This window comes from Heptranchias perlo, chromosome 40 (genome assembly GCF_035084215.1).
Source record: "Heptranchias perlo isolate sHepPer1 chromosome 40, sHepPer1.hap1, whole genome shotgun sequence".
NCBI lineage: Eukaryota > Metazoa > Chordata > Chondrichthyes > Hexanchiformes > Hexanchidae > Heptranchias > Heptranchias perlo.
In genome coordinates this window covers 4,092,332-4,115,614 of record NC_090364.1, presented here as the reverse complement: position 1 = coordinate 4,115,614, position 23,283 = coordinate 4,092,332, and the positions used below count along the sequence as shown (strand labels likewise).

General features: G+C 46.6%; 1 protein-coding gene across 4 annotated transcripts in view; it reads left to right on the top strand.

The window, feature by feature from the left end:
* tbc1d17 (TBC1 domain family, member 17) overlaps window positions 1-23,283 on the top strand; it is a 35,446-nt gene that overhangs the window by 1,339 nt on the left and 10,824 nt on the right. For 3 of the 4 annotated variants that reach the window (XM_067974377.1, XM_067974376.1, XM_067974375.1), the window contains exons 2-14: window positions 3,097-3,195; window positions 5,595-5,669; window positions 6,647-6,767; window positions 8,396-8,606; window positions 10,022-10,133; window positions 12,429-12,602; window positions 14,186-14,317; window positions 15,150-15,253; window positions 16,467-16,561; window positions 17,313-17,429; window positions 19,107-19,207; window positions 19,952-20,051; window positions 22,768-22,865. In XM_067974377.1, the coding sequence (XP_067830478.1) occupies window positions 3,097-3,195; window positions 5,595-5,669; window positions 6,647-6,767; window positions 8,396-8,606; window positions 10,022-10,133; window positions 12,429-12,602; window positions 14,186-14,317; window positions 15,150-15,253; window positions 16,467-16,561; window positions 17,313-17,429; window positions 19,107-19,207; window positions 19,952-20,051; window positions 22,768-22,865 (1,539 nt within the window). The remainder of the gene's footprint in view (window positions 1-3,096; window positions 3,196-5,594; window positions 5,670-6,646; window positions 6,768-8,395; window positions 8,607-10,021; window positions 10,134-12,428; window positions 12,603-14,185; window positions 14,318-15,149; window positions 15,254-16,466; window positions 16,562-17,312; window positions 17,430-19,106; window positions 19,208-19,951; window positions 20,052-22,767; window positions 22,866-23,283) is intronic. The other variant, XM_067974378.1, reaches the window with a different exon arrangement.

Genomic DNA, 23,283 nt, shown 5'->3' with positions numbered 1-23,283 from the left:
GTTCATTAAATACTGTAGCACAGGGATACACTGCTATAGTGATGGATAGCGTCACCTGCATAGGCTACAAGGTAATAACTTGTTCATTTTATACTGTAGCGCAGGAATACACTGATACAGTGATAGATAGGGTCACCTGCATAGGTTACAAGGTAATAACTGGTTCGTTATATACTGTAGCGCAGGAATACACTGATATAGTGGAGGATAGGGTCACCTGCATAGATTACAAGGTTCATTATATACTGTAGCACAGGCATACCCTGATACAGTGATGGAAAGGGTCACCTGCATAGATTACAAGGTAATAACTTGTTCTTTATATACTGTAAGCTCGTGGTTAGGATCTGGAATGCACTGCCCGAGGGAGTGGTGGAGACGGATTCAAGCATGGCCTTCGAAAGGGAATTGGATAAGTACTTGAAAGCCAAAAATTTGCAGGGAAAGGGGGATAGGGCAGGGGAGTGGGACTAGCTGAATTGCTCTTGCATAGAGCTGGCGCAGACTCGATGGGCCCGATGGCCTCCTTCTGTGCTGTAACCTTTCTATTATTCTGTGATAAGCACAGGGATACACTGATACAGTGAAAGATGGGATAACCTGCATAGGTTACAAGGTAATAACTTGTTCTTTTATATACTGTAGTACAGGGGTATATAACTACAGTGAAAGATAGGGTCACCGGCAGACAGTCACAAGGTAATCACTTGTTCTTTACATACTGTAGCACGGGGTACTCTGATACAGCGAAGGATGGGGGTCACCCGCATAGGTTTACAAGGTAATAACTTGTTCTTTATATACTGTAGCGCAGGAATACACTGATACGGTGAAGGATGGGGTCACTGGTAGAGTATACTTGTAGTTACAATGGGAATATAAGCAATGGTATGAGAATATGTGTAATTACAGTGAGAAAATAGTGAGAGTGTCTAGTTTATATGTAGTTACAGAGACCATCAGTGAGCACTAGTATATATGTAGTGAAAATATTGGTAAGTGTACTAATATGAGAATGTTGGTGTGAGTACGAGTGTAGTTAGTGAGAATCAGTCATCGACCTGAAATGTTAACTCTAGTATACGTGTAGTTGCAATGAGAATGTCGGTGAGTGTACTAGTATAGGTGTAGTTGCAGTGAGAGTATTGGCGAGTATACTGGTGTATGTGTAGTTAACACTTGTGGCTCTTTTTCAGAATACAATTTATTTTTCTGGCTCTTGAGCTTTGAAAAATTGGCCACCCTGGAATGTTGTAATTTGTAGTTTGACAGTGACAGGTACACTCCAGCAGCTGCATGCTATTTTGAGGCCAGACACCTTTCCATGAGACTGAAGAAAATCAGCAAAAGAATCATTTGCAAACAGCCTCGAATTCCTCTTGATTTCAGTGCATCCTTTTCAGAGACCTGAGTACTGACTTTCATCGTGTCTATGGGCTTGGGTGGTGTATAGTTTTGGGAAATCCATTTTTTTTTAATGTAAGTGTACATATAACATCTATTCCAGGGTGGCCAACATTTCAATGTAGACCATGACAAGCTAATTCTCCTTTTCCAGAACAGTAGAACCAGAGGATACAGCCTGCGCCTGAAGGGGATAAATTCAAAACTAATCTGTGGAAACAATATCTCAGTGAACGAGTGGTCAATCTATGGAATAGGCTCCCTGGGGAGACACTTGAAAGATGGCCATTTAGGAGTGTCACTGGAGGGTTGGAGCTGCCATGAGCCTGTGCCTCAGCAGTGCTCATCTCCTTCAAGAGAGCAGGGTAGAAAATATTTGACAATTGAAACCTGCCGTCCTTACCCGGTCTGGGCCTGTATATGACTCCAGCCCCACACCAACGTGGTTGGCTCTTAACTGCCCTCGGAAGTGGCCTAGCAAACCCCTCAGTTGTATCAAACCACTACAGTGGTTAAAGAAGTTCCTTCTATTGGTTGAGTGCACTGTACAGTGCAAGGTAAGGACTCGTTGGCAGTGTACTACACAAGTCTTGTGACACTCTGGGCAACTTTACAAGTGAATAATTGATACAAGTCATCATATCCAGTGGTGGATTGGGATTTCTGGGAGAAACATTAATTTCGTGCAATTAAGTGGGATGTACCGTCTCTGGATTAAGAACTATCCAGGCACCTACATATCGAGAAAATTAGCCTTAGTGTTTGTCAAGTCTGTGCTGAACCTTTTCCGGATGAGATCCCATTATTACAAACAATGTTTAAACCATGTTAATATATACTTGCTGATCTCGAATGGTGTTGCTCAAGAGTAGTCTGGAGTCTGATACAGCGATTGACTTTATGGTTCTGTTTTGTTCAGTTATTTTATTTGGAAATGTTATTTTTAGCTGTATAGAATGGGCTTCATTAGGCCAAGGTGGCCACTCGAAACAGTTGGAGAAAAGATTTTCAGGCAGTCATTTTTTTGCAGAAGTTGCTGGTTCCTGATTTTTTTTTTATATATTCAGTCTCTGAATCTGGGAGTTGCTGGCAAGGCCGACATTTATTGCCCATCTCTAGTTGCCCTGAGAAGGCGGTGGTGGGCTGCCTTTAACCGCTGTCGTGATTTGATACAACTGAGTGGCTTCCTTGGCCACTTCAGAGTTAAGAGTCAACCACATTGATGTGGGACTGGAGTCACATAGAGGCCAGACCGAGTAATGACGGCAGGTTTCCTTCTCTAAAGGACGTTAGTGAACCAGTTTTTTATGACAATTCCAACAGCTTCATGGTCACTTTTTACTGATAGCAGCTTTTTATTTCCAGATTTTTAAAAGAGTGAATTCAAATTCTCGAAGTGCCAATGTTGGGATTTGAACTCATGTTCCCTGGATTATTGCTCCAGTAACAGAACCACTACACCAGTTTTATGCAGGTTGTTGATTGGTAGCTTTTCCTACCTGTCTATATTTGAGCCAACTGGCATGGTTAATTTACCAGACAGTGATTATTTGAGCCAAGCCGTGCACACGAGGTGCTGCACTTCAGGTGTGATGCTGTACGTACACGTTTAAGGTTTGATGCCCTACTGGCGCAAACAGGGAGTTGGATTACTGCCCCTTTAATAGTCTGTGGCTGTGATTTGTCTTGCAGGTAGCCTTTGAGAAAGAGGGCGTGTTTCTGCACACGAGCACAAAACGGAATCATGACCAGGACACGCTGATCCCCGGAGTGATCCGGATCCTGGAGAAGGTGAGTAGCTCCGCTGCGGGCATTACGGAGTGAGGGGCAGCGGGCATTACGGAGTGAGGGGCAGCGAACTACACCAGAGCTGTCACTAGGATCTCTACCTATGCTAATAGCGGAGGAATTCGCCCATTCTCCCAAGTTGGGGTGAAGCGCTTTAGAGTCACTATAAGTTATAGAGCTGTTTCACTCTTGCTGAGCACTATGGGTAAGCTCTGCCTCCATTAGTACGAATGTGACTTGATTTGTAGTGGGAGTACCGTACAAAAACTAACTTGCATTTAGGTAGAGCCTTATCACCAGACATCCCAAAGCACTTCATGTATGCTGAATTATTTTTTTAAGCACAGTTACAGTTTATGCGTGGATGAACAAAGCAGCCACACACCCAACTCCCAGAAACAGTGATGACACAAATGAGCAATGAATCTACTTTTTGATGGGGAGAAATGTTGGCCGGGAACACCAGGAGATCTCCCTGCCCTCCTTTGAGTAGTCATGGGACCTTTAACATCGGCGTGAACACGCAGACAGGACCTTGGTTTAACATTTCACCTGAGAGGTGGCACCTCCAACCGTACTATTAAATTGTATTGGGCCGCATGCAATGTTGATTTGTCACACATCAGGCCTGGTGGCTAACATGTCTGGTACTGTTAATCCCCACCAATCAAAATAATATTCCAGGTACAACTGCTGGATTGTTCCAATATTTATTAACTGAGATGCTGATTCAACGACAACAATTTGCATTTATATAGCACCTTTAACATAGCACAACGTCCCAAGGAGCTTCACAGGTGCGATTATCAAACAAAATTTGACACTGAGCCACATAAGGAAATATTAGGACAGGTGACCAAGAGGTAGGTTTTGAGGAGCGTCTTAAAATAGGTTAGAGAGGCGGAGAGATTTAGGGAGGGAATTCCAGAGCTTCGGACCTAGACAGCTGAAGGCACGGCCGCCAATGGTGGGGTGATGAAAATTGGGGATGCATAAGAGGCCAGAATTGGAGGAGCGCAGAGATCTTGGAGGGCTGTGGGGCTGGAGGAGGTTACAGCGATAGGGAGGGGCGAGACCATGGAGGGATTTGAAAACACGGAGGAGAGCCAATTTAAGGACCAGGAGCAGTGTGATGCCAAAGTGCCGCATTGTATTTATGATTCTTTATGATGGGCATTTTGTCCAGGTCAGTGAATGACTCTTTAATTTTAATGCTTGAAGGAAGGTTTTTTTCTTTGCATGTGACTTGTAACAAAACCTTCTCATTTAAAAAAAATATATATACACAAGCCTGTGTGGGAATCGCAACTGTAAAAACTGCCAAACTCCCCAACAGGTTAAGGCATCACCCGGTGTAGTGCTGAACCTTACAGATCCGAAGGTCGCAGATTTGCCAATCTCCACCGGGGCAGCAGCCAGAGTGCTGGAGTTGGCTTCAGAGCCACTGGGTTAGAGAGGGGGAAACACCAGCTAGGCACTGCTCCTAATCACTACGTAGCGAGCTCTCCTGGAAACTGTGCGTTTGCGGACACCGTGAGAATAGAATTGGGCCCAGCTATTATGGCCTTCGTGGGTGAATAGCCCAACAGACTGGACTCGCACACGAAGAAATGACCCTGGGGAAATAGCAGCGAGAGCTGGGACCCGTGGAACTATCCTGGGGGAAAAAAGGGCACCATCAGAATAAGAGGGACAAGATTGGGTCCAGAGGCAGAGTGAATCCCAATCATTTTCTTTAATTTGTTGTTGAGATGTGGGTGACACTGGCACGGCTGCATTTATTACCCACCCCTTCATTAAGAGTGGATCACGCAGTGCTTGGCTGGAGTCGCATGTAGCCCAGACCGGGTATGGGCAGCAGCTTCCCTTCCCTTCCCTGAAGGACATTAATGACCCAGTTGCGTTTTTACAACAACCCGGCAGTGTTCACGGTCAGTTTATCCTTCCTCCTGGTTCCAACCCACAACTTGCCAGGAGATCGGATCTCACAAGCTCTGGGCTGCTAGTTTATGACTATAACTACTACACTACCCCTTTCCCCGTGGTGCAGTGTGTGAGATGGCCAGTGGCAATCCTGTGGGGGTTGTGGGGTGGGAAAGAGGAAGAGTTTGCACAGCAGCCTGGGAGCCACGGCCACGTTTGTATCAAATAAACAGAGGGGGAAATCATAACCTAACCAGCCCGTCGGGAAACTGACGGAATCGGGTGCAACGCTGGTTTTGCACCCCTCCCAATTTCACTCTCCATTGAAGTCAGTGGAGAGTAATATTGAGGGGAGCAGGGGTGTAAAACTGGTGTTCCAGACGATCTTGTGGGTTTCCCGCCCGGCGAGTTAGGTTAAAATTACCCCCATAGTCATTCAGCCCCTAATTGGATTATTTGCTCTTGTTCTGTCCCCCCAGGGTCCCGATACTGTGGTGGATTGGACTCCCATCGGTGAGATCGGAGAACACACTCGGTTCCTGTACTCCAAGAAGGTAATTCTCTTGGGCTCGTGTTTGCAGTACAGGCCTGTTCAGTTTGGAATGAATATTGATTTTAATTATTTTTTCTTTTAATACAAACATTTTCCCTGGTTAACTTTCTGCTCATCAAAGTAGCGAGGGCTGTTGCCACTGAGAAATGGAACACTTTTCCCATGTCAGACAGCCGTTGTCAGCGCTAAGCGCTCCCAGGTCCACGACAGCGCAGGTTGGATGCAGAGTGCAGCTCCTTCCACTCTGCACCAGTGCACTATCCTTTATTTTTTCCGTTTCCAGCCATTCTGTATAAAAACCAGCTAATTCTGACTGGCATCACTCGCCCGGGGCACCAGTGTGATGTTTAGCTGCTAACTTGGCCTGCCCCTTTAAGATCGCTGGTTGGGGCGCTATCGGTGAGGAAGTCGGCTAAAAAGGCACACCCTGAGCTCAAGTAGAGAGGTTCGTCGCTGTTGGAGGTTTCTCGAACTTCAGCAGCTGTTTGGAGAGTTGTGGGGGGTGTTGGGGAGAGGCCAGAACAACCAGCAGGAAATAACTGGCCTTTTATATGCAAAAAAAAAATGCTTCCAGAAACTAATGCATTACAGAACAAACCAGCAATGACCACACCAACTTGCATTTATATAGCGCCTTCAACATAAACGCCCTAAGGTGCTTCACACAGGGGTGAGCAGGGCGGGGGGGGGGGGGGGGGGAGAGAAATCAAGCCAAAGAAGGAGCTATTAGGAGGGGTGACCAAAAGCTTTGTCGAAGAGTTGGCTTTTAAGGAAGGCCTTGAAGGAGGAGAGAGGGGTAGCAAGGCAAAAGTGTTCAGGGAGACAGTTTGGTGCCCAGTGTTTTGTGCAGAGCACTGCTCGGTATTTTTTGAGGAGAGAGCAGCTTAGTCCTCGTGACCCTGGCACTGCACCATGTCACATGGTTCTCATTTATTTGTCCCTGATCTCGCCCTTGACACAACCCTGTACCTTTCTCAGGATTCCACTGTGAATGGGGGCAGTCACACCGAAGAGGAGATGTTTGATCCTGGTTACGAGCCTGATTGGGCCGTTATCAGCACAGTAGGAACCAGGTTGCGCCCACTGGAGGACGTGCAAGGTGAGAGGGAGCGGCTCATTATTACGGTAATGTCTTCATTTTTTTTTTGCGTGTGAATCTTGTGCTCGTCAAGACGAAGTGTTCATGCTGAGCACCAAGCAAAATGAGGTCCGGCATGTTACAGATCCAATGCAGCTGCCCCCAACCTCGAGCACCCCGACTGCACCATAGAATCATACAGCACAGAAGGAGGCCATTCGGCCCATCGTGCCTATGCCGGCTCTTTGAAAGAGCTATCCAATTAGTCCCACTCCCCCCGCTCTTTCCCCATAGCCCTGCAAATTTTTCCTATTCCAGTATATATCCAGTTCCGTTTTGAAAGTTATTATTGAATCTGCTTCCACCGCCCTTTCAGGCAGTGCATTCCAGATCATCATAACGCACTGTATTTATATTAAAAAAATTCTCCTCATCTCCCCTCTAGATCTTTTCCCAATTATCTTCTTCAACAGCTACAACTTTCATTTATATAGCACCTTTAACATAATGAAATGGCTCTTCACAGGAGCGTTAATACAAAATTTGACACCGAGCCATGTAAGTAGATATTAAATCTGTATCCTCTGGTTTTCGACTCTCCTGCCAGTGGAAACAATTTCTCTCTATTTATTCCATCAAAACCCTTCATAATTTTAAACACCGCTATTAAATCTCCCCTCACCAGTGTGACATCCTCTGGCTTCCCTGAAGGAGGCTGCTAATTTGATGACAGATTAGGGGCAATTTGTACTGTAGGGCATTGCCCACTAGGAACTGGGTGTGTAAAATTCGTGAAGCTCTGTTAGAAGGGAAAACACATGTTCTCTCTGAGGAAATAGTATCTTCAAGAGCATTTTAGTGAGGGCAGTGTTTTTGTAAATCTGACAGGCAGAAGGATGGAAACTCAAAGATATAATTGCCTGAGTAATCTATTCATTTAAAAGTTCATGTGCTTTACAGGTTATAAGTACAGTTGATAACTGCTTAGAATGCAGAAGGGTCTCGTTGTGTTGGGACACTGGGAGTCCTGCACGGAATGCCACCAGCCAGGGTCGGATAACCGAGGTGGATAACACAAGAGCTTTCATTCAGTTACCTTCAAATGTCGGGCAGAAGTTTCACGAGAGTTCTCTCTTATTGTGACTGTTCACCTGACTCAGGTGTTCAAGTAAGTTGGGTGAGTGTTAATGAAAGGGGAGATTTGCACAAGGTTTGGGGAGTGTGTAACGGAGCCACCCAGGCCAGAGGATCCCAGTTCCAGTAGAATTGGCCACAGAACCTGCGACTGAATTTTGTCCAGGCACCCATTAATGAAAAAGTGTATATGTGTGGAGGTCAGGTGAAAACGGGATCAAGCTGAGCTGTGAGGCCCCATGTAGTTGAATTGCCTGCAAACACTTCCTGTTTAGATTTGTACATGAGGGAAGACTAAGGGTATTACATGCCTGCAGGAACCCGTTGAGCTGTATTTTAAAAAATTGACCCCTTCAGAAGAGGAAGCAAGAAAGTTGACCAAAGAAAAAAAATTGTACATGTTCTGTGTTCGATGGGCTGAATGGCGTCTTTCCTTGTTCTGTGCTTTACATGTTTTTGTTTGACGAACCGTCCTTGGTTGAGTGTGGGGTTTTTTTTTTTGGTTTGTCCCTCAGCTGCTGCCCAGTGCTCCGGAGCACACAGCAAGTGGGCTTTCTCTCTCAGTCTGTCCGAACTCAAGTCCATCCGGAAAAATAAGCCCGGCCTGGGCTGGTCGTATCTTATCTTCATCAGCAAGGACGGCATCTCCTTCCCTGCTCTTCACTTTCATGACGGCGGCACCAGAGCCTTACTCAAGTGTCTGTGCAAATATGTGGTCCTGGCCACGTGAGTATATAACCGCGTGCTGCTCGAGCAATCACCACCGTGGTATTAAAAGCGGGCACCATTTTGGCAGTCAAACAAGTACCGTAACGTACGGTGTGTGAGCCGCTTCCCGTTTTTGCTGCGCCGCCTTTGTTTCGATCCAGGGCCTGTGCTACGTTTGCCGAGTAGAGTCCGTGCTAACTGTGGAGCACTCCCAAGAGAGCAGCACGTGCTGGTGACAGGAAGAGGAGACATTCGAACAGGGTTTCCACTCCTGACCGCTGCCTTGTGACACCCCCTCTGCCCGGCTGGAAAGCGTGGATGGCGGAGTATTGGGCTCGGGCTGCGATGACTTTCATGGCGGAATAGCCTGTCAGCTCTTGCTGTCGAGAGGCACATAATAGCAGAGGGCGGCCAGTGCTTGAGGAACTGGCAAGTGTCAGAACCTTCAACAGGGGGGGAAATGTGGGGGGGTGCGGGGAGAAGGAATGGCCCTATACATCATATCCATGTATGCTACTTTACTTAAGGGATGCAATATAACAACATATACACATCATAATAAGTAATACATGTCATGAAAGATTTATTTTATCTGTGTGTGCGGGTGTGTGTCGTTCCATACCTTATATTGACCCATTTATCCTTAGCTCCTGATGCTGGAATGATCCATCCCATTGAATTTCTGAAGTTGCTATCTGTTCTACCCTCTGTAAGGCGGCTTTAAATAAATCCTAATTTTGAATGCTCGTCAGCAGGTTACAAAGTGATAAAGTTGTTTAAAATTCAGACTGTAGCATCCCTGGGAATTCTTCCCCCCCCCCCCCCCCCCAAGTTTCTCCCATCTCCACCCTCCAGAAGGCACTGATTCTTGCTGGGATACGGTTTAACGGGCACCAGCAGTATCCTCGCCCAATGTTAAGGTATCAGCCTAGACAGTGAGTGCCAGCAGGTGATTTGACAGTAGAGGGCAGGCCTCACCCACAATCTACTTAGACACACTTGTAGCAGCTGTCTCAGGAGCAGAAGCCTGGGTTGATAGATTTTTTCAATTCCTGCCTGGTTTCGAGACCGATTGTAGCACTGTGACTGAGGTCGGGTGACTCAGCACAGACCAGGGATCACCCTCCCAGCCATCTGGTCTGTATGGTTAAGTGCCACATTGTCTCTTTCCCCACCGGGTGGGGACAGATATTATTAGGGTTCATTTACCAAGTAGCAATCAGTTGCTTTCCAAGGTATCCTGATCCCTGCCAACAGCCCCAGCACCGTTCCCGTTGATGAAGAGGATTACTGTCGGAGTTTAATGGGAATGTTGGATTTAATTGCTGTCTGCCCCACAATGTCTCGGTGTCTGTAAATAATGAGTTCTGATAGTTCTGCCAGCAGTCAGTGTAATTGTTTACTGACTCCAGTTATCGATCCTGTCTTGGCAGGTCCAGGAAGGACCCTCGCCTTTATCTGGTTTACTCCCATGATTCTCACGCCTTGTCCCAGTCCTTTGACGAGTTGCAGCTGTTCGACGAGCATTCCTCGGATTTGGTGTCTGTGAGTAATTCTCTCTGCTCTTTTTTTTGGGTATGATCAATATCCTTTTAATGAGACCTTTGTGGACACATTCCAACATTCTGTGTACTTGGAGATTGGATCGTTTGTGTGCCTAATAATATGTCCTGTGTGCACCAATGTTGCATGTACACAGTTTCGCTATTAAAAATAAATCATTTTTGGTTAAATTTATTGCTCATCAAGATGAGGCTATCAATGTTCATAAAGGGACCTTTTCTACATTGTCGATCCAGTGTCATCATCAAATACTTCCAGGTTAGATACAGAGTAAAGCTCCCTCTACACTATCCCATCAAACACTCCCAGGGCAGGTACAGCACGGGTTAAATACAGAGTAAAGCTCCCTCTACACTGTCCCATCAAACACTCCCAGGGCAGGTACAGCACGGGTTAGATACAGAGTAAAGCTCCCTCTACACTGTCCCATCAAACACTCCCAGGGCAGGTACAGCACGGGTTAGATACAGAGTAAAGCTCCCTCTACACGGTCCCATCAAACACTCCCAGGGCAGGTACAGCACGGGTTAGGGACTGAATGAAGCTCCCTTTATTCTGTCCTCAACCTGAGAAGAGCACCTCCTACTGCACCAGTATGACCATCCTTGGGCCTTCTCTTATAGCTACCTCAGTTTAACTCCAGTTAGTCCTATAAACAGCTGGTCCTGGCCATTTGCAGAGTGACTGTGGCTCATCTGGAGAGGTGGTCAGTGGCTGAGAGGCCAGCAGAGTCCAACCAGTATAAAAAGGGATAGTTGATGCCACTGCCAAATTCAGGTATGCAAAGCAGCTCCAACCAATCCTACCTTTTTTAAGTACACACGGCCAGCTATTTTGTTACGTTCTACGTTTTTAAATTAGTTTCGCCTAGTAGAATTGGATGAGTGGGTTTTAGAGGAAATTGCTGGGCGAGTGTGGTCAGAGTGTGTGGGCCCGCTCTTGTGTTTTTTTTTTCTGACGTTGATTTATGGAGCTTCTCTGAGGTGTGAATGGGGTGATTCAGTGAGGCAGCAAGCAGGCAATTCGATTTCAACCCTGTCCCCCAGTGCCCACTTAATGCCAGTTTCTGAAAGATGGGATGCTTGCTGTGCATCTGTGCCCACTAGCAACTGCCTGGGACTGGCCCCAATCCCATTTCGTACCAGACCCTTCCGGCTGGCACAGAGAGATTTATGTGAACACGAGCTTCAATTTCAGTGTTCTGACTCGGAGAACTCTAAAAATGAAACTTCTTTTGCTTCCCGCTGTTTATTGTCCCTGTGTCTGTTTTCAGAAATACAAACTATTCAGACACAATCACATCAGAAAACATTCAGGGGACTATCTGGGGCAATGGTACTATTTTGATGGGGGTGCAAGAGTAGAGGGACTTGGGGGGTGTATATTCACAAATCTTTGAAGGTGGCAGGGCAATCTGATAAGGCAGTTAAGAAAGTGTTCAGGATACTTGGCTTTGTAAATAGGGACATTGAATACAAAAACAAGGAAGTCATGCTAAACCTTTACAAATCACTGGTTAGGCTTCAGCTGGAGTATTGAGTGCCAGTTCTAGGCAGCACACTTTAGGAAGGATGTCAAGGCCTTGGAGAGGGTGCAGAGGAGATTTACTACAATGGTACCAGGGATGAGGGACTTCAGTTATGTGGAGAGACTGGAGAAGCTGGAATTATTCTCCTTAGAGCAGAGAAGGTTAATGGGAGACCTAATAGAGGTATTCAAAATAATGAAGGGTTTTGATAGAGCAAGTAGGGAGAAACTCTTTTGGCAAGTGGGTCGATAACCAGAGGTTATTTAAAATAATTGACAAAAGAACGAGAGGGGAAATGAGGAGAAAGTTTTTCACACAGTGGGTTGTTAAGATTTGGAACACACTACCTGAGAGGGTGATGGAAGCAGATTCCATGGGAACTTTCAATAGGAAATTGGGCATGTACTTTGCAGGGTTATTGGGAAAAAGCTGGAGCGTGGGACTAAATTGGATAGCTCTTTCAAAGAGCCGGCACAGGCACGAGGGGCTGAATGGCCTCCTTCTGTGCTGTTAGATTCTTTGATTCTAATTGTAAGATTAGGAGGGGGGACCATAATCAATGCCAGAAGAAGTAAAGGGAAGGTGGGGGGGGGAGAGATCTCCATCACTCCTGCCTACACCCACAGGTTGTGTTTATGCCTGAACCCTTTCTGTTCCTGTTCAGGGGCAAGTCCTAGAGGAACTATCAGGATACAAAATACAGATTATTGAGCGTTGCTCTTTTTTTCTTTCTTTCTCCATTTCCCCAGCGTTTTATACAAGACCCTTACGCTGCCACATTCGGCAGTTTCTCCAAAGTGACCAACTTCCTGCGCGGAGCTCTGCGGCCCCAGGACGGTCCCCGCCACCGTCCCATGCGCGAGATGGCGACCAGGCTGGACTTGGACCAGCAGGACGAGCCGGGCTTCGAGGTCATCACCTGTGTAAGTGTCTGATATCTGGACTGACCGTCAGTTGCCTGTCGATGGATAGAATTCACAATATGGTGAGGGAGTTGGCAGAGAGCCCTCAAAGTCACTGCGTAGAAAATGTAAGGGTCAGAGCCTGCACTTACACCGTGACAGTTGACATAGGAAAATTTAACAGGAAGTATTGACTTAGCAATTTATAATGTTGACACAAGAGCACTTCCTATATATTATCATAGAATCATATGGCACAGAAGGAGGCCATCTGGCCCGTCATGCCTCTTTGAAAGAGCTATCCAATTTGTCCAACCGCCATATATTACACACACACAGGTCGTAGTGTTTAAAAGAGTGATGTGGGTTAATGTTTGTTTTTTAAATGGAAGGTAAATAGTAAATCGCTGTGTTGAGATACTGCACCACCCTTCTTCCCTCCCGTGCAGTCCTAACCCAGCCTGGCTCCATCTGCTGATCAGCTGGGGTGGCAGATATGATGCTGAGCTCCTTGGGGCTGTCTGTGTTCCGTGGCCTTTTCCACAGCTGGGGTGGGAATGCAGAGCCTGCAGTCTGCTCGGCAGTGACGGTCGAGAAAATGCTGGAGGTGTTTACAGGCGGCTTCTCTGCTGAAGATTCATTTATCTGTGTCACTCATTTTCCCCTTGCTCTAATACTTTAAAGCTGCTGCTGAGAGGCAATCTGGGAGTAGACAATTGTGTTCAGTGAATGATGGCAAAGATCAGAACTTTATGATGTTGTGTTAACAATTTTACAAACAAAATAACACCAAGTTATATAGAATTACATAGATTTTACAGTAGAAACAGGCCATTTGGCCCAACTGGGCTATGCTGCCGTTCATGCTCCCCACAAGCCTCCTCCCACCCCGACTTTATCTCACCCTATCAGCATATCCTTCTATTCCTTTCTCCCTCATATGTTTATCTAGCTTCCCCTTAAATGCACCGATGCTATTCGCCTCAACTACTCCATGTGGTAGTGAGTTCCACATTCTCACTGGGTACTGAATTCCCTATTGGATTATTGGTGACTGTCCTATATATTTCTGGCCCCTAGTTTTGGTCTCCCCCATAAGTGGAAACATCTTCTCTCTGTCTACCCCATCAAACCCCTCGATCAGGTCACCCCTCAGCCTGAAGGCTGAAGCATCGAGAGTGAAGGTCGTACACAGTCTATTCAAGTTTGAATTTTTCATTTCTTGGCACCCTTGGTTCCTGTTGTTAATACCGGTATCATCTCGGATGGCCCACTGAGCCTGCTGGTGTTAGAAAGCTGAGTTAACAGAAGCAAGGGTGCAGTTTTTAAAGAGTGTTACTGCAGATCCTTCACACTGGCTCAGTAATTCATTCTAGCCAGTACCATGCATTGCTGATTGCATCTCTACTGATGTTACTGCAGATCCCTCACACCAGGCTCGGTAACTTCTCCCTGACATTTCCCATGATGTCTTCAGTAGTCAGTATTACTAAGAATAGCAACAGGGGAATGATGGATAATGACAGTTCTCTGTGATAGGTCCCGATGGTGGTTTTCATTTTCTTTAAATTTTTAAAGAGAGGTTTTTCTGACCTTCTTTCCAGCAAGCTGATCTGGGTCAGCGGCCCACAGTGCAGAGGCAGGAGACTCTAACAGCTGCAGAGTGGACAAAACATCTGGATCCAGAAGGAAGAGTTCAGGATGCGGCAGAACTGAAGAAAAAGATTTTCAAAGGAGTAGGTGAATTCATTCATTCACTTATTTATATGTTTGTTTCTAAAGCAGTTCATGCTGTTAATGTGAAGTACAGTCTACTAATAATTCAGATGATCCTATAATTTAAATGTGGCAAAATAAAAAAATGTTTTTTAAAAAACTATTGTATTATCGTGTACTTTGAATTCAGAGGAGCAGACCATGGGATGGGGGGGGGGGATGTGTTCTATAGTTCAGTGAATGGGTTCTCACTTAAGAGGAATGTGGATGGTATAGTCCTGAGATATGTGGGAGATAATAGAAGGGCAGTTCCCAAGTTGAGTGAGTTTGTGCTGAGTTGGCACTGCAATTGGCCTCGCCTGTTGGTATAAAGAGGGAGACCATCACGGTCCTGATCTCTGGCCAGCAGCCCCCTTTGGCTGCTGCATTTCCTACATTACAACAGTGACTACACTTGATTGGTTGTGAAGCATTTTGGGACGTACTGAGGATATGAAAAGTGCTGTATAAATACAGGTTAGTTCTCTATTGGCATCTTATATTGTTGCCATATTTATTATGGGATGGCATAACATGGTGCAATTCTTATTTGTCTCCAGGAGGTGCCAGCACCCTCTTGTATGTCTAACTTTTATTTTCTGTCGGTGTTATTTCGGAACTGTCCACAAATGTCGTAGAATCTCCCCTCTGGTTCTTTTCCCAATTGTCTTACATCCTGTGTCCTCTGGTTGCCGTCCCTCCTGTCAGTGGGAACAATTTCTTCTTATTTTACTCCCATCAAAATCCTTCGTAATTTTAAACACCCCTCTCAAATCAAAAACCCCTCATTATTCCTTTGATCTCCTCTGTCAGGGACTGTGCCACAGCATCCGTCGGGAAGTCTGGAAATTCCTGCTGGGATACTACCCCTGGGACAGTACAGCCGAGGAACGCAAAGCTTTGGTGAAGCAAAAAACGTAAGGAGCAATTCCACTGTGACCCATGTTGAAAGGGGGGATTGTTTGTAACCGAGGGGGAGAAGCAGTGTGCCTGTTATCGCTAATATGTGGATGCTCAGCTGTTGGTCATGTGCATAGGGGTATCCTTGTAGATGTCCCCATGGTGAGCAGTTACCTGGAGGGTTGAGAGGGTTTGTGGGCAGTGCATTTAGTTAAGGGACTTCAGTTTAGGACCGAGTTTCAATCCAGTCCACGTTGATGGGATGGAAGTTCTCCATCGCCCCGCCCCTTTCTCAGCTGGCTCTAAAGATCCTACGGGGTAATGAGATTGGGGTAAGCCCTACTAAGTTCTGAGCTGGTGTGAATCCACAGCACCCAGCCGTCCGAGTTTAGCACAAATTGACACTGGTTTGTTGGTTTTACAACAACAGCTTGCATTTATATAGCGCCTTTAACATAGTAAAACTTCCCAAGGTGCTTCACAAGAGCGTAATCGGACAAAATTTGACACTGAGCCACATAAGGAGATATTAGGACAGCTTGGTCAAAGAGGTAGGTTGTAAGGAGCGTCTTAAAGGAGGAGAGAGAGGTGGAGAGGTTTAGGGAGGGAATTCCAGAGCTTAGGACCTAGATGGCTGAAGGCACGGCTGCCAACAGTGGAACAATTAAAATTGAGGATGCACAAGAGACCAGAATTGGAGGAGCGCAAAGATCTGGGAGGATTGTAGGGCTCGAGGAGGTTACAGAGATGGGGAGGGGTGAGCCCATGGATGGATTTGAACACAACGATGAGAATTTTATATTTTATTCAGAAACCAGAAGAATGCTGGCTGTGGGAAGTGGAAGTGCAGGGAAGACTGATCCCCTGCGGTTGAAACAGTGCAGAGAGAGAGAGACGTTTACCGTGAATCTAACCCATGCTGTAAATAAGCTGGGAGTCCTTGTTATTTGATGGAGCAGCTTTTCCTCTCTTTCTAACCTGCATTGTATCTGACACGGAAGTGCTCGGATGCTGCGTTTATTATTTATCGCCTCCTCAGTCCCTCAACCGGTGGTTCGTTTGACTTGTGGGTACCTTGCTTAACCCATTCCGGCCAATTAAGTGAGCAGCACCTGCAAGTTTCAAACCCCCTGGCTCCTCGAGAGTGAACCGAGCATCCTCCCCATTCCGTTCCCTGCGCTGCCTGAGGTTGTGTTTTCCTCTGCTAACTCGCGTTGGCGGTTCCTTTAGGGATGAGTATTTCCGGATGAAACTGCAGTGGAAGTCGGTGACCGAGGATCAGGAACTGCGGAATTCCCTGCTGCGGGCATACAAGAGTCTGATTGGTGAGTGAACTTTTAAATCAATCATCAGCTTTAGAACTTCCTGACTGTTGAATAGCTCACTGCCAAGGCTGGCTTATAAATAATGGCCTCTTGGGTGAAGTACCAGAGGGCAACAGGCTCCATGAAACCATATCCCAGCAAAAAGCTTGGGACACTCAACACTTTCAGGAGAGGATAGGATTGAAAAAAAAGAATTGGTGGCTGGGGAAGGGGCGGTTAAGCCTTTAGCCTCGAATGCCGTTGTGCACACCTGTGGGTCCTTGGATTACGGGCTTAAGTTTCTGGAGTGGGGCTCGAACCCACAACCTTTTGATTCAGAAGCGAGACCGCTACCCACTAAGCCACAGCTGGCACTGGTGGAACCAGCCCCCAGTAAGAGTCAGCACCTTCTCCGAGGGGTTGGGGGGGGGGAATATAAGGAAAATATCCTAGTGGAACAGGACTCGCTCAGTTTGACTGGAGCCGACGGGGTCTAGACTGAGGAGGAGATCTAGTCAGCCATGAGTTAGAATTTCCCAATCACAGAGGTATCTACGCACCAGGCTGGTTGTCGAACCCCAAAGTCCACCCTGGTTGAGGCCTGGAACTCAACACAGTCTGGAAATCCAGTCTGGGGACCTGCTGGTCTGAGTGGCTTATAGTTCCACACTGAGCAGTGTGCTTACCCGCTGAACCATTGTGGGGGAGGTCAGAGCTGACTTTCCTCTCGTCGTGCTTTTAACCGAACGCTGAAATTGCTTTTCATCCGTAGAGCGAGATGTCAGCAGGACCGACCGCAGTAACAAGTTCTACGAGGGGAACGACAACCCAGGCCTGGTGCTGCTGAATGACGTGCTGATGACTTACTGCATGTACAACTTCGATCTGGGTAAGATCCCCCTTTCAGACTCCCCGCACAGGTTGCTGAGCCCAAATTACAACACTCTGCAATTATATAGCGCTTTTAACGCAGTAAAACGTCCCAAGGCGCTTTGCAGGAGCGTAATCAGGTAAAAATTGACACCGAGCCACATGAGATATTAGGACAGGTGACCAAAAGCTTGGACCAAGAGGTAGGTTTTAAGGAGCGACCTAAGAGGCGGAGAGGTTTAGGGAGGGAATTGCAGATCTTAGGGCCTCGGCAGCTGAAGGCACGGCCGCCAATGGCGGGGTGAAGGAATTCAGGCACGCACAAGAGGCCAGAATTGGAGGAGCGCAGAGATCTCTGGGAGTGGGGGTGGGGGCTGGAGGAGGTTACAGAGATAGGGAGGGGGAGAGGCCATGGAGGGATTTGAACACAAAGATAGGAATTTTAAAATCGAGGCGTTGCCGGACAGGGAGCCAATGTAGGTCAACGAGCCCAGGGGTGATGGGTGAACGGGACTTGGTGTGAGTTAGGAGACGGGGCAATAGAGTTTTGGAAGAGCTTAAGTTTATGGAAGGAGGTAGATGGGAGGCCGGCCAGGGGAGCATTGGAATAATTGAGTCTGAAGGTAACAAAAGCATTTATTACCTCCTGTAGACTCAGAATTATTTTGAAAGAAAGGCTTGCATTTATATAGTGCCTCATGTCTCTTCACCGATAATGAATTACTGTGAAATACAGTGACTCTGTTAACTCGATACTGCCCCTCTCTTAATTCCATTTCCAACTGTCCCAATACAACTAGCATATTTCCTACAATTACTTTTCCTCCCACTCTGGCACGGCCACCTCAGGAGTGCCTCATGGTTCCTTCCTTACATGCCCCACCCCCCATTTCCTCATCCACATGCTATCCATCAGCAGTATCATCATTAGACTCGGGTGTTAGCTTTCGTATGTGTGCTGGTGATGTTCACTTTACCTCTCCAGCATCACCCTCGAGCCCTGCAACTACCACGATGCTGTCCGACTGATTATCCCACATCAAATCCTGAAATGATCTAGAATTCTTTCCAACATTCTTGCAAGATCAAATCCACCCTACAGTATTTGGCTCCTGCTAAAAAATCTGCTCACTAGTCCTTCCCCTCCCTAGTCCTATGATGAGCTGTTTGACTCTGAGCTCAGGTTCAAATCCCCCTCTCAATCCAACCTAAGTAAACTTCCAACTCACCCAAAACTCTGCTCCCAGACATCCTATCTTGCACTTGGTCCAACTCCCCTATCACTCTGGTCTTCACTGATCTTTGCTCAGTATCCACTTTCACCTGTTTGTAAAGCATGTACTAAGTTAAAGGCACCACATAAAGGCAAATTGTTATATAGGCAAACATTGATCTCATCTCATCTCATCTCCCCTCTGGTCCTTTTGCCAATTATCTTAAATCTGTGTCCTCTGGTTACTGACTCTCCTGCCACTGGAAACAGTTTCTCCTTATTTACTCTATCAAAACCCCTCATAAAGTCAAGTCTAATTTAAATCTTCCCTTAACCTTCCCTGTTCGAAGGAGAACAACCCCAGCTTCTCCAGTCTCACCACATAACTGAAGTCCCTTATCCCTGGTATAATTCCAGTAAATCTCCTCTGCACCCTCTCCAAGCTGAACATTTTAAATAGTTCCTGTTGTGTTTGTTGTGCAGGCTACGTGCAGGGAATGAGCGATCTCCTCTCTCCGATACTGTACGTTACACAGAACGAAGTCGACTCCTTCTGGTGTTTCACGGGCTTCATGGAGCTAGTGGTGAGTGCCCAGAACATCATGAATATTCTGCTTCGCCAGGAATAAACAGAACTGAGCAGAGCAGGTTGGAAGAATATGCTCTACTCAAATGTTTGTTGTCGTTTCACACCAAAATGAGCCACCCCTCCCACAAGTCCATTGCACCTGCGTGTATCTGATTAGCATGTGTCCCCTATAAGTGTATACAATAGAGCACAACCCCCTCCGTCAGAGAGAGAGGGGGCCAATACTTGCATCCCACCAGTTTGGGCGCTCTCCCTCACATTTAGCAGTGATTAATCGCTGTTTAAGGGTGATAAATAGGAAGCAACATTGGACGTACAGATGACTTAAAAAACAAACTGGAGTCATTTATAACTGTCTTCTGAACCTTTCAATTAGATTCCAGCTTTTAACTCACTCCTGGGTATTTGTAATTTAACGATATTTTTGGGAGGTTTCTGTTCCATTTTGGTTTTGTTCTCATCGGGGTTGAGTTACACGGCATAGGATTAACGATTGTGAGCTCCTATCGCCAGTGTGCGATCTAAGGCTCAATATTCGTATGTAGTGTGATGTTCCATATAGTTGGTGGGCATTGTGTGATGTTTTAACCTGTCTTATTTTTAGAAGCACCTCTGATAAAGTGCGAGACCAATCCTGAGGGAACAGATTTGAACTCTGGTTGTGGTTGTACGTTTATGGTCATGTAAATCCTGCCCATCACAGTGCAGTGTGACCGTCTGTCTCTTATCTCTGTTCCAGCACCGTAACTTCGAGGAGAGTCAAGAGAGCATGAAGGAACAGCTGGAGAAGTTGGCCCTGCTGCTGAGAGTGCTGGACTCTGCCCTCTGCGACTTCCTAGGTTAGTGAGATAACCCCAGCACCCTCCTCTGGGCTCTACTGCAACAACTTGCATTTATATAGTGCCTTTAACTTAGTAAAACACCGAGCCACATGAGATATTAGGACAGGTGACCAAAAGCCTGGTCAAAGAGGTAGGTTTTAAGGAGTGTCTTAAAGTAGGAGAGAGTGGTAGAGGTGGACAGGTTTAGGGAAGGAATTCCAGAGCTTAGGGCCTAAGCAGCTGAAGGCACGGCCACCAATGGTGGAGCGATGGAAATCGGGGATGCGCAAGAGGCAAGAATTGGAGGAGCGCAGAGATCTCGGAGGGTTGTAGGGCTGAAGAAAATTACAGAGATAGGGAGGGGGAGAGGCCATGGAGGGATTTGAACACAAGGATGAGAATTTTAAAATCAAGTCGGGAGCCACTGTAGGTCAGCGCGCACAGTGTGTGATGGGAGAACGGGACTTGGTGCGAGTTAGGATACGGGCAGCAGAGTTTTGGATGAGCTCAAGTTTATGCAGGATGGAAGATGGGTGGCAGGCCAGGAGAGCATTGGAATAGTCAAGTCTAGAAGTAACAAAGGCTCTACAGCCCTGCGTTCTAAATCTGGTGTCAACTTTGATGGCTGCCCCACACTGTCTTGCCATCGGAAGCGCTGTACTTTCCAACTGTTCCTTAAATCGGTACTTTTAACATCTATTGTTTGTTTTTCCTATGTATTTTATAAGTGCAGCTGACTTCACTGGGGGAGGGGCTTTAGAACCTGATACCTATAGGGAGATGGGCTCATACATTACATATTACATTGAATTTACAGCACAGAAACAGGCCATTCGGCCCAACTGGTCCATGCTGGTGTTTATGCGCCACACGAGCCTCCTACCTCATCTCACCCTATCACCATATCCTTCTATTCCTTTCTCCCTCATGTGTTTATCCAGCTTCCCCTTAAATGCATCTACACTATTCGCCTCAATTACTCCTTGTGATACCGAGTCCCACATTCTCACCACTCTCTGGGTAAAAAAGTTTCTCCTGAATTCCCTATTGGATTTATTATTATTTCTATTATTTATTATTCATTATTGGTTCAGTATAGTCAGTAAGTTGGGGATCATCTTCAGTCCCGTGCTGATGGAGTTCCCACACGCCATTGGGCTCAGGATGTCCTGCCAGCCAGCTGTTCTGATGAGCTCGTCCACGCTCATTGTTTAAACCAAAGTATTTTTAATGAAATGGCTGGAGTGGACGGACACCGCCGATGGGTCAGCCAGCTTATCCAATGAGTAACTGAGTCTCGCAGACCCTGGAAGGTCTGGGGCTCGATCTCCGGTCCCTGCTCGGTCGGTTGTTTTTGCTACAATTGACCTTGCAGTCACCTTTCCCCTCCACTAAAACCCTCCTCAAAACCCATCTCTTCAACCAAGCCTTTTCACCTCTACTTTCTTGGCCCAACCTCCATTATCCCCATGCCTACCTTAAAGGCCCGACATAGATGCACGTCAATCTGTTATTGGGCACCCCTGATCTAGGCAGGGAAAAGTCAGCCAATCCCGATCACCATCCAGCGGCTGCCCCTCGAGAGAGAGAGAGAGAGAGAGAGAGATGGTGGGATCGGGATCAGCTGTGACGCTGACTGCGGTCGAATAGCCTGGCAACACTCGCTGTCGATGCTCGTGCATGAAGACTGGTTGCGTGCGCAAGATGCCAGAGAGAGAGACAGTGCCCTTGGAGCCATTCCCCAGCGAGAAGCTGCGGCCTTCAAAAAAAAAGAAACAAAAACAAACTGTTGAGGGAATAAAAATTACTGGAGAGCTTTTTGTCTGTGTGTCTGTGACTCTCATGTGTTTGTCTTTGCTCTTTCTCTCTTGCCCTCGCGAGCAAGAGCTCAGATTTTTATTTATATGTGCGTACGCACATACACGCTCAACAAAATCTAGGAGCACGATCAGCTTCTGTATCTCAGCCTGAATGCAGCATAAATAGAGCAGATAATTCTCTGCTCTGACAGCTGTTAATTGAAACCAGTATGGACAGTCTCCATCCAATTCAATGGGGGGCATGAGCGCACAGAACAGAATTTACCCTGAATGTTTTATCATTAGCAACATTCAGCCTCTCCCCCAGAGAACCTTAGATACACATTTCCACTTTGTCTCTGCTCCCAGGCCTCGGGCTGTGTCCCGGAGACTGCTTGTGTGCGCCTAGGCATGGATTGAGACAGATTCAGGCTCCGTGCCTGAATAGGCCTGCTGATACTTGCTGTCTACGCCCGTGCGTGATGTCTGGCGATTTGGGTGAGATCCTGGATGGTTGCTAGGGGCTCTGGAACTGTAGCCCGCCACGATACGAGCAGAAACTCAAAAGAACTTTTTTTTAAAAAAAGACCTCATTATCCAGAGTTTTTAATCCCCTGGTGTATTTAGCAATAACTTTCTTTCAATGCAGACTGCCATCAAATCCCTGTTTTGCTGATGTCTCTCTGTGTTTATGTTGTTTCTGAGGCTCCTTTAGCTAATTTATCCTCTGTTTGTAGTAGATGTTCCTGATATACTTTGGTTCTGTGGGGGGGGTGGTATTTTTCCTGATGCCCTTTGGTTAGGGGGTAGGGGGAGCTGTTGTTTCTGATGCCCTTTGCTTGGGTGGAGGCGTTGCTCCTGATGCCCTCTGATGGGTGAGGGCTGTTCCTGCCCTTTGCGCAGCAGTATTCCTGATGACTCTTCTCTCTTACCAGATTCCAGAGAGTCTGGAAACCTGTGTTTCTGCTTCCGGTGGCTCCTCATCTGGTTTAAACGGGAGTTCTCCTTCCCGGATATACTGCGGCTGTGGGAGGTAAGCTTTGCTGAGCCCGAGTACTTTACATTTATAAACCGTGACCTGTACTGATATTCCTCACGCCTACACTGTCTAAATAATTTGCAAATTGTGCCTTTCTGATTGTATTTTTTTGAGAGTGTCTTTAAACAAAGCAAATAATGCACTCAGTGACTGTACAATGCTTAAGAGGCAGATGTGTCTGCCATGATTGTCCTCAGGCTGCCCTTCTTATGTTTACAGCTGCTGGTTACAGGCACGCAGGGAGCAGATGTTTTACATAAAATGTCACCACATGTGACACTTAAATGGGGAGAGTAATCTTCATATCATTGGAACAGACTTAGTGAGGGGGGGGTATATCGGAGAGTGTTTCAGTGAGGGAGGGTATATCGGAGAGTGTTACAGTGAGGGGAGGGTATATCGGAGAGTGTTT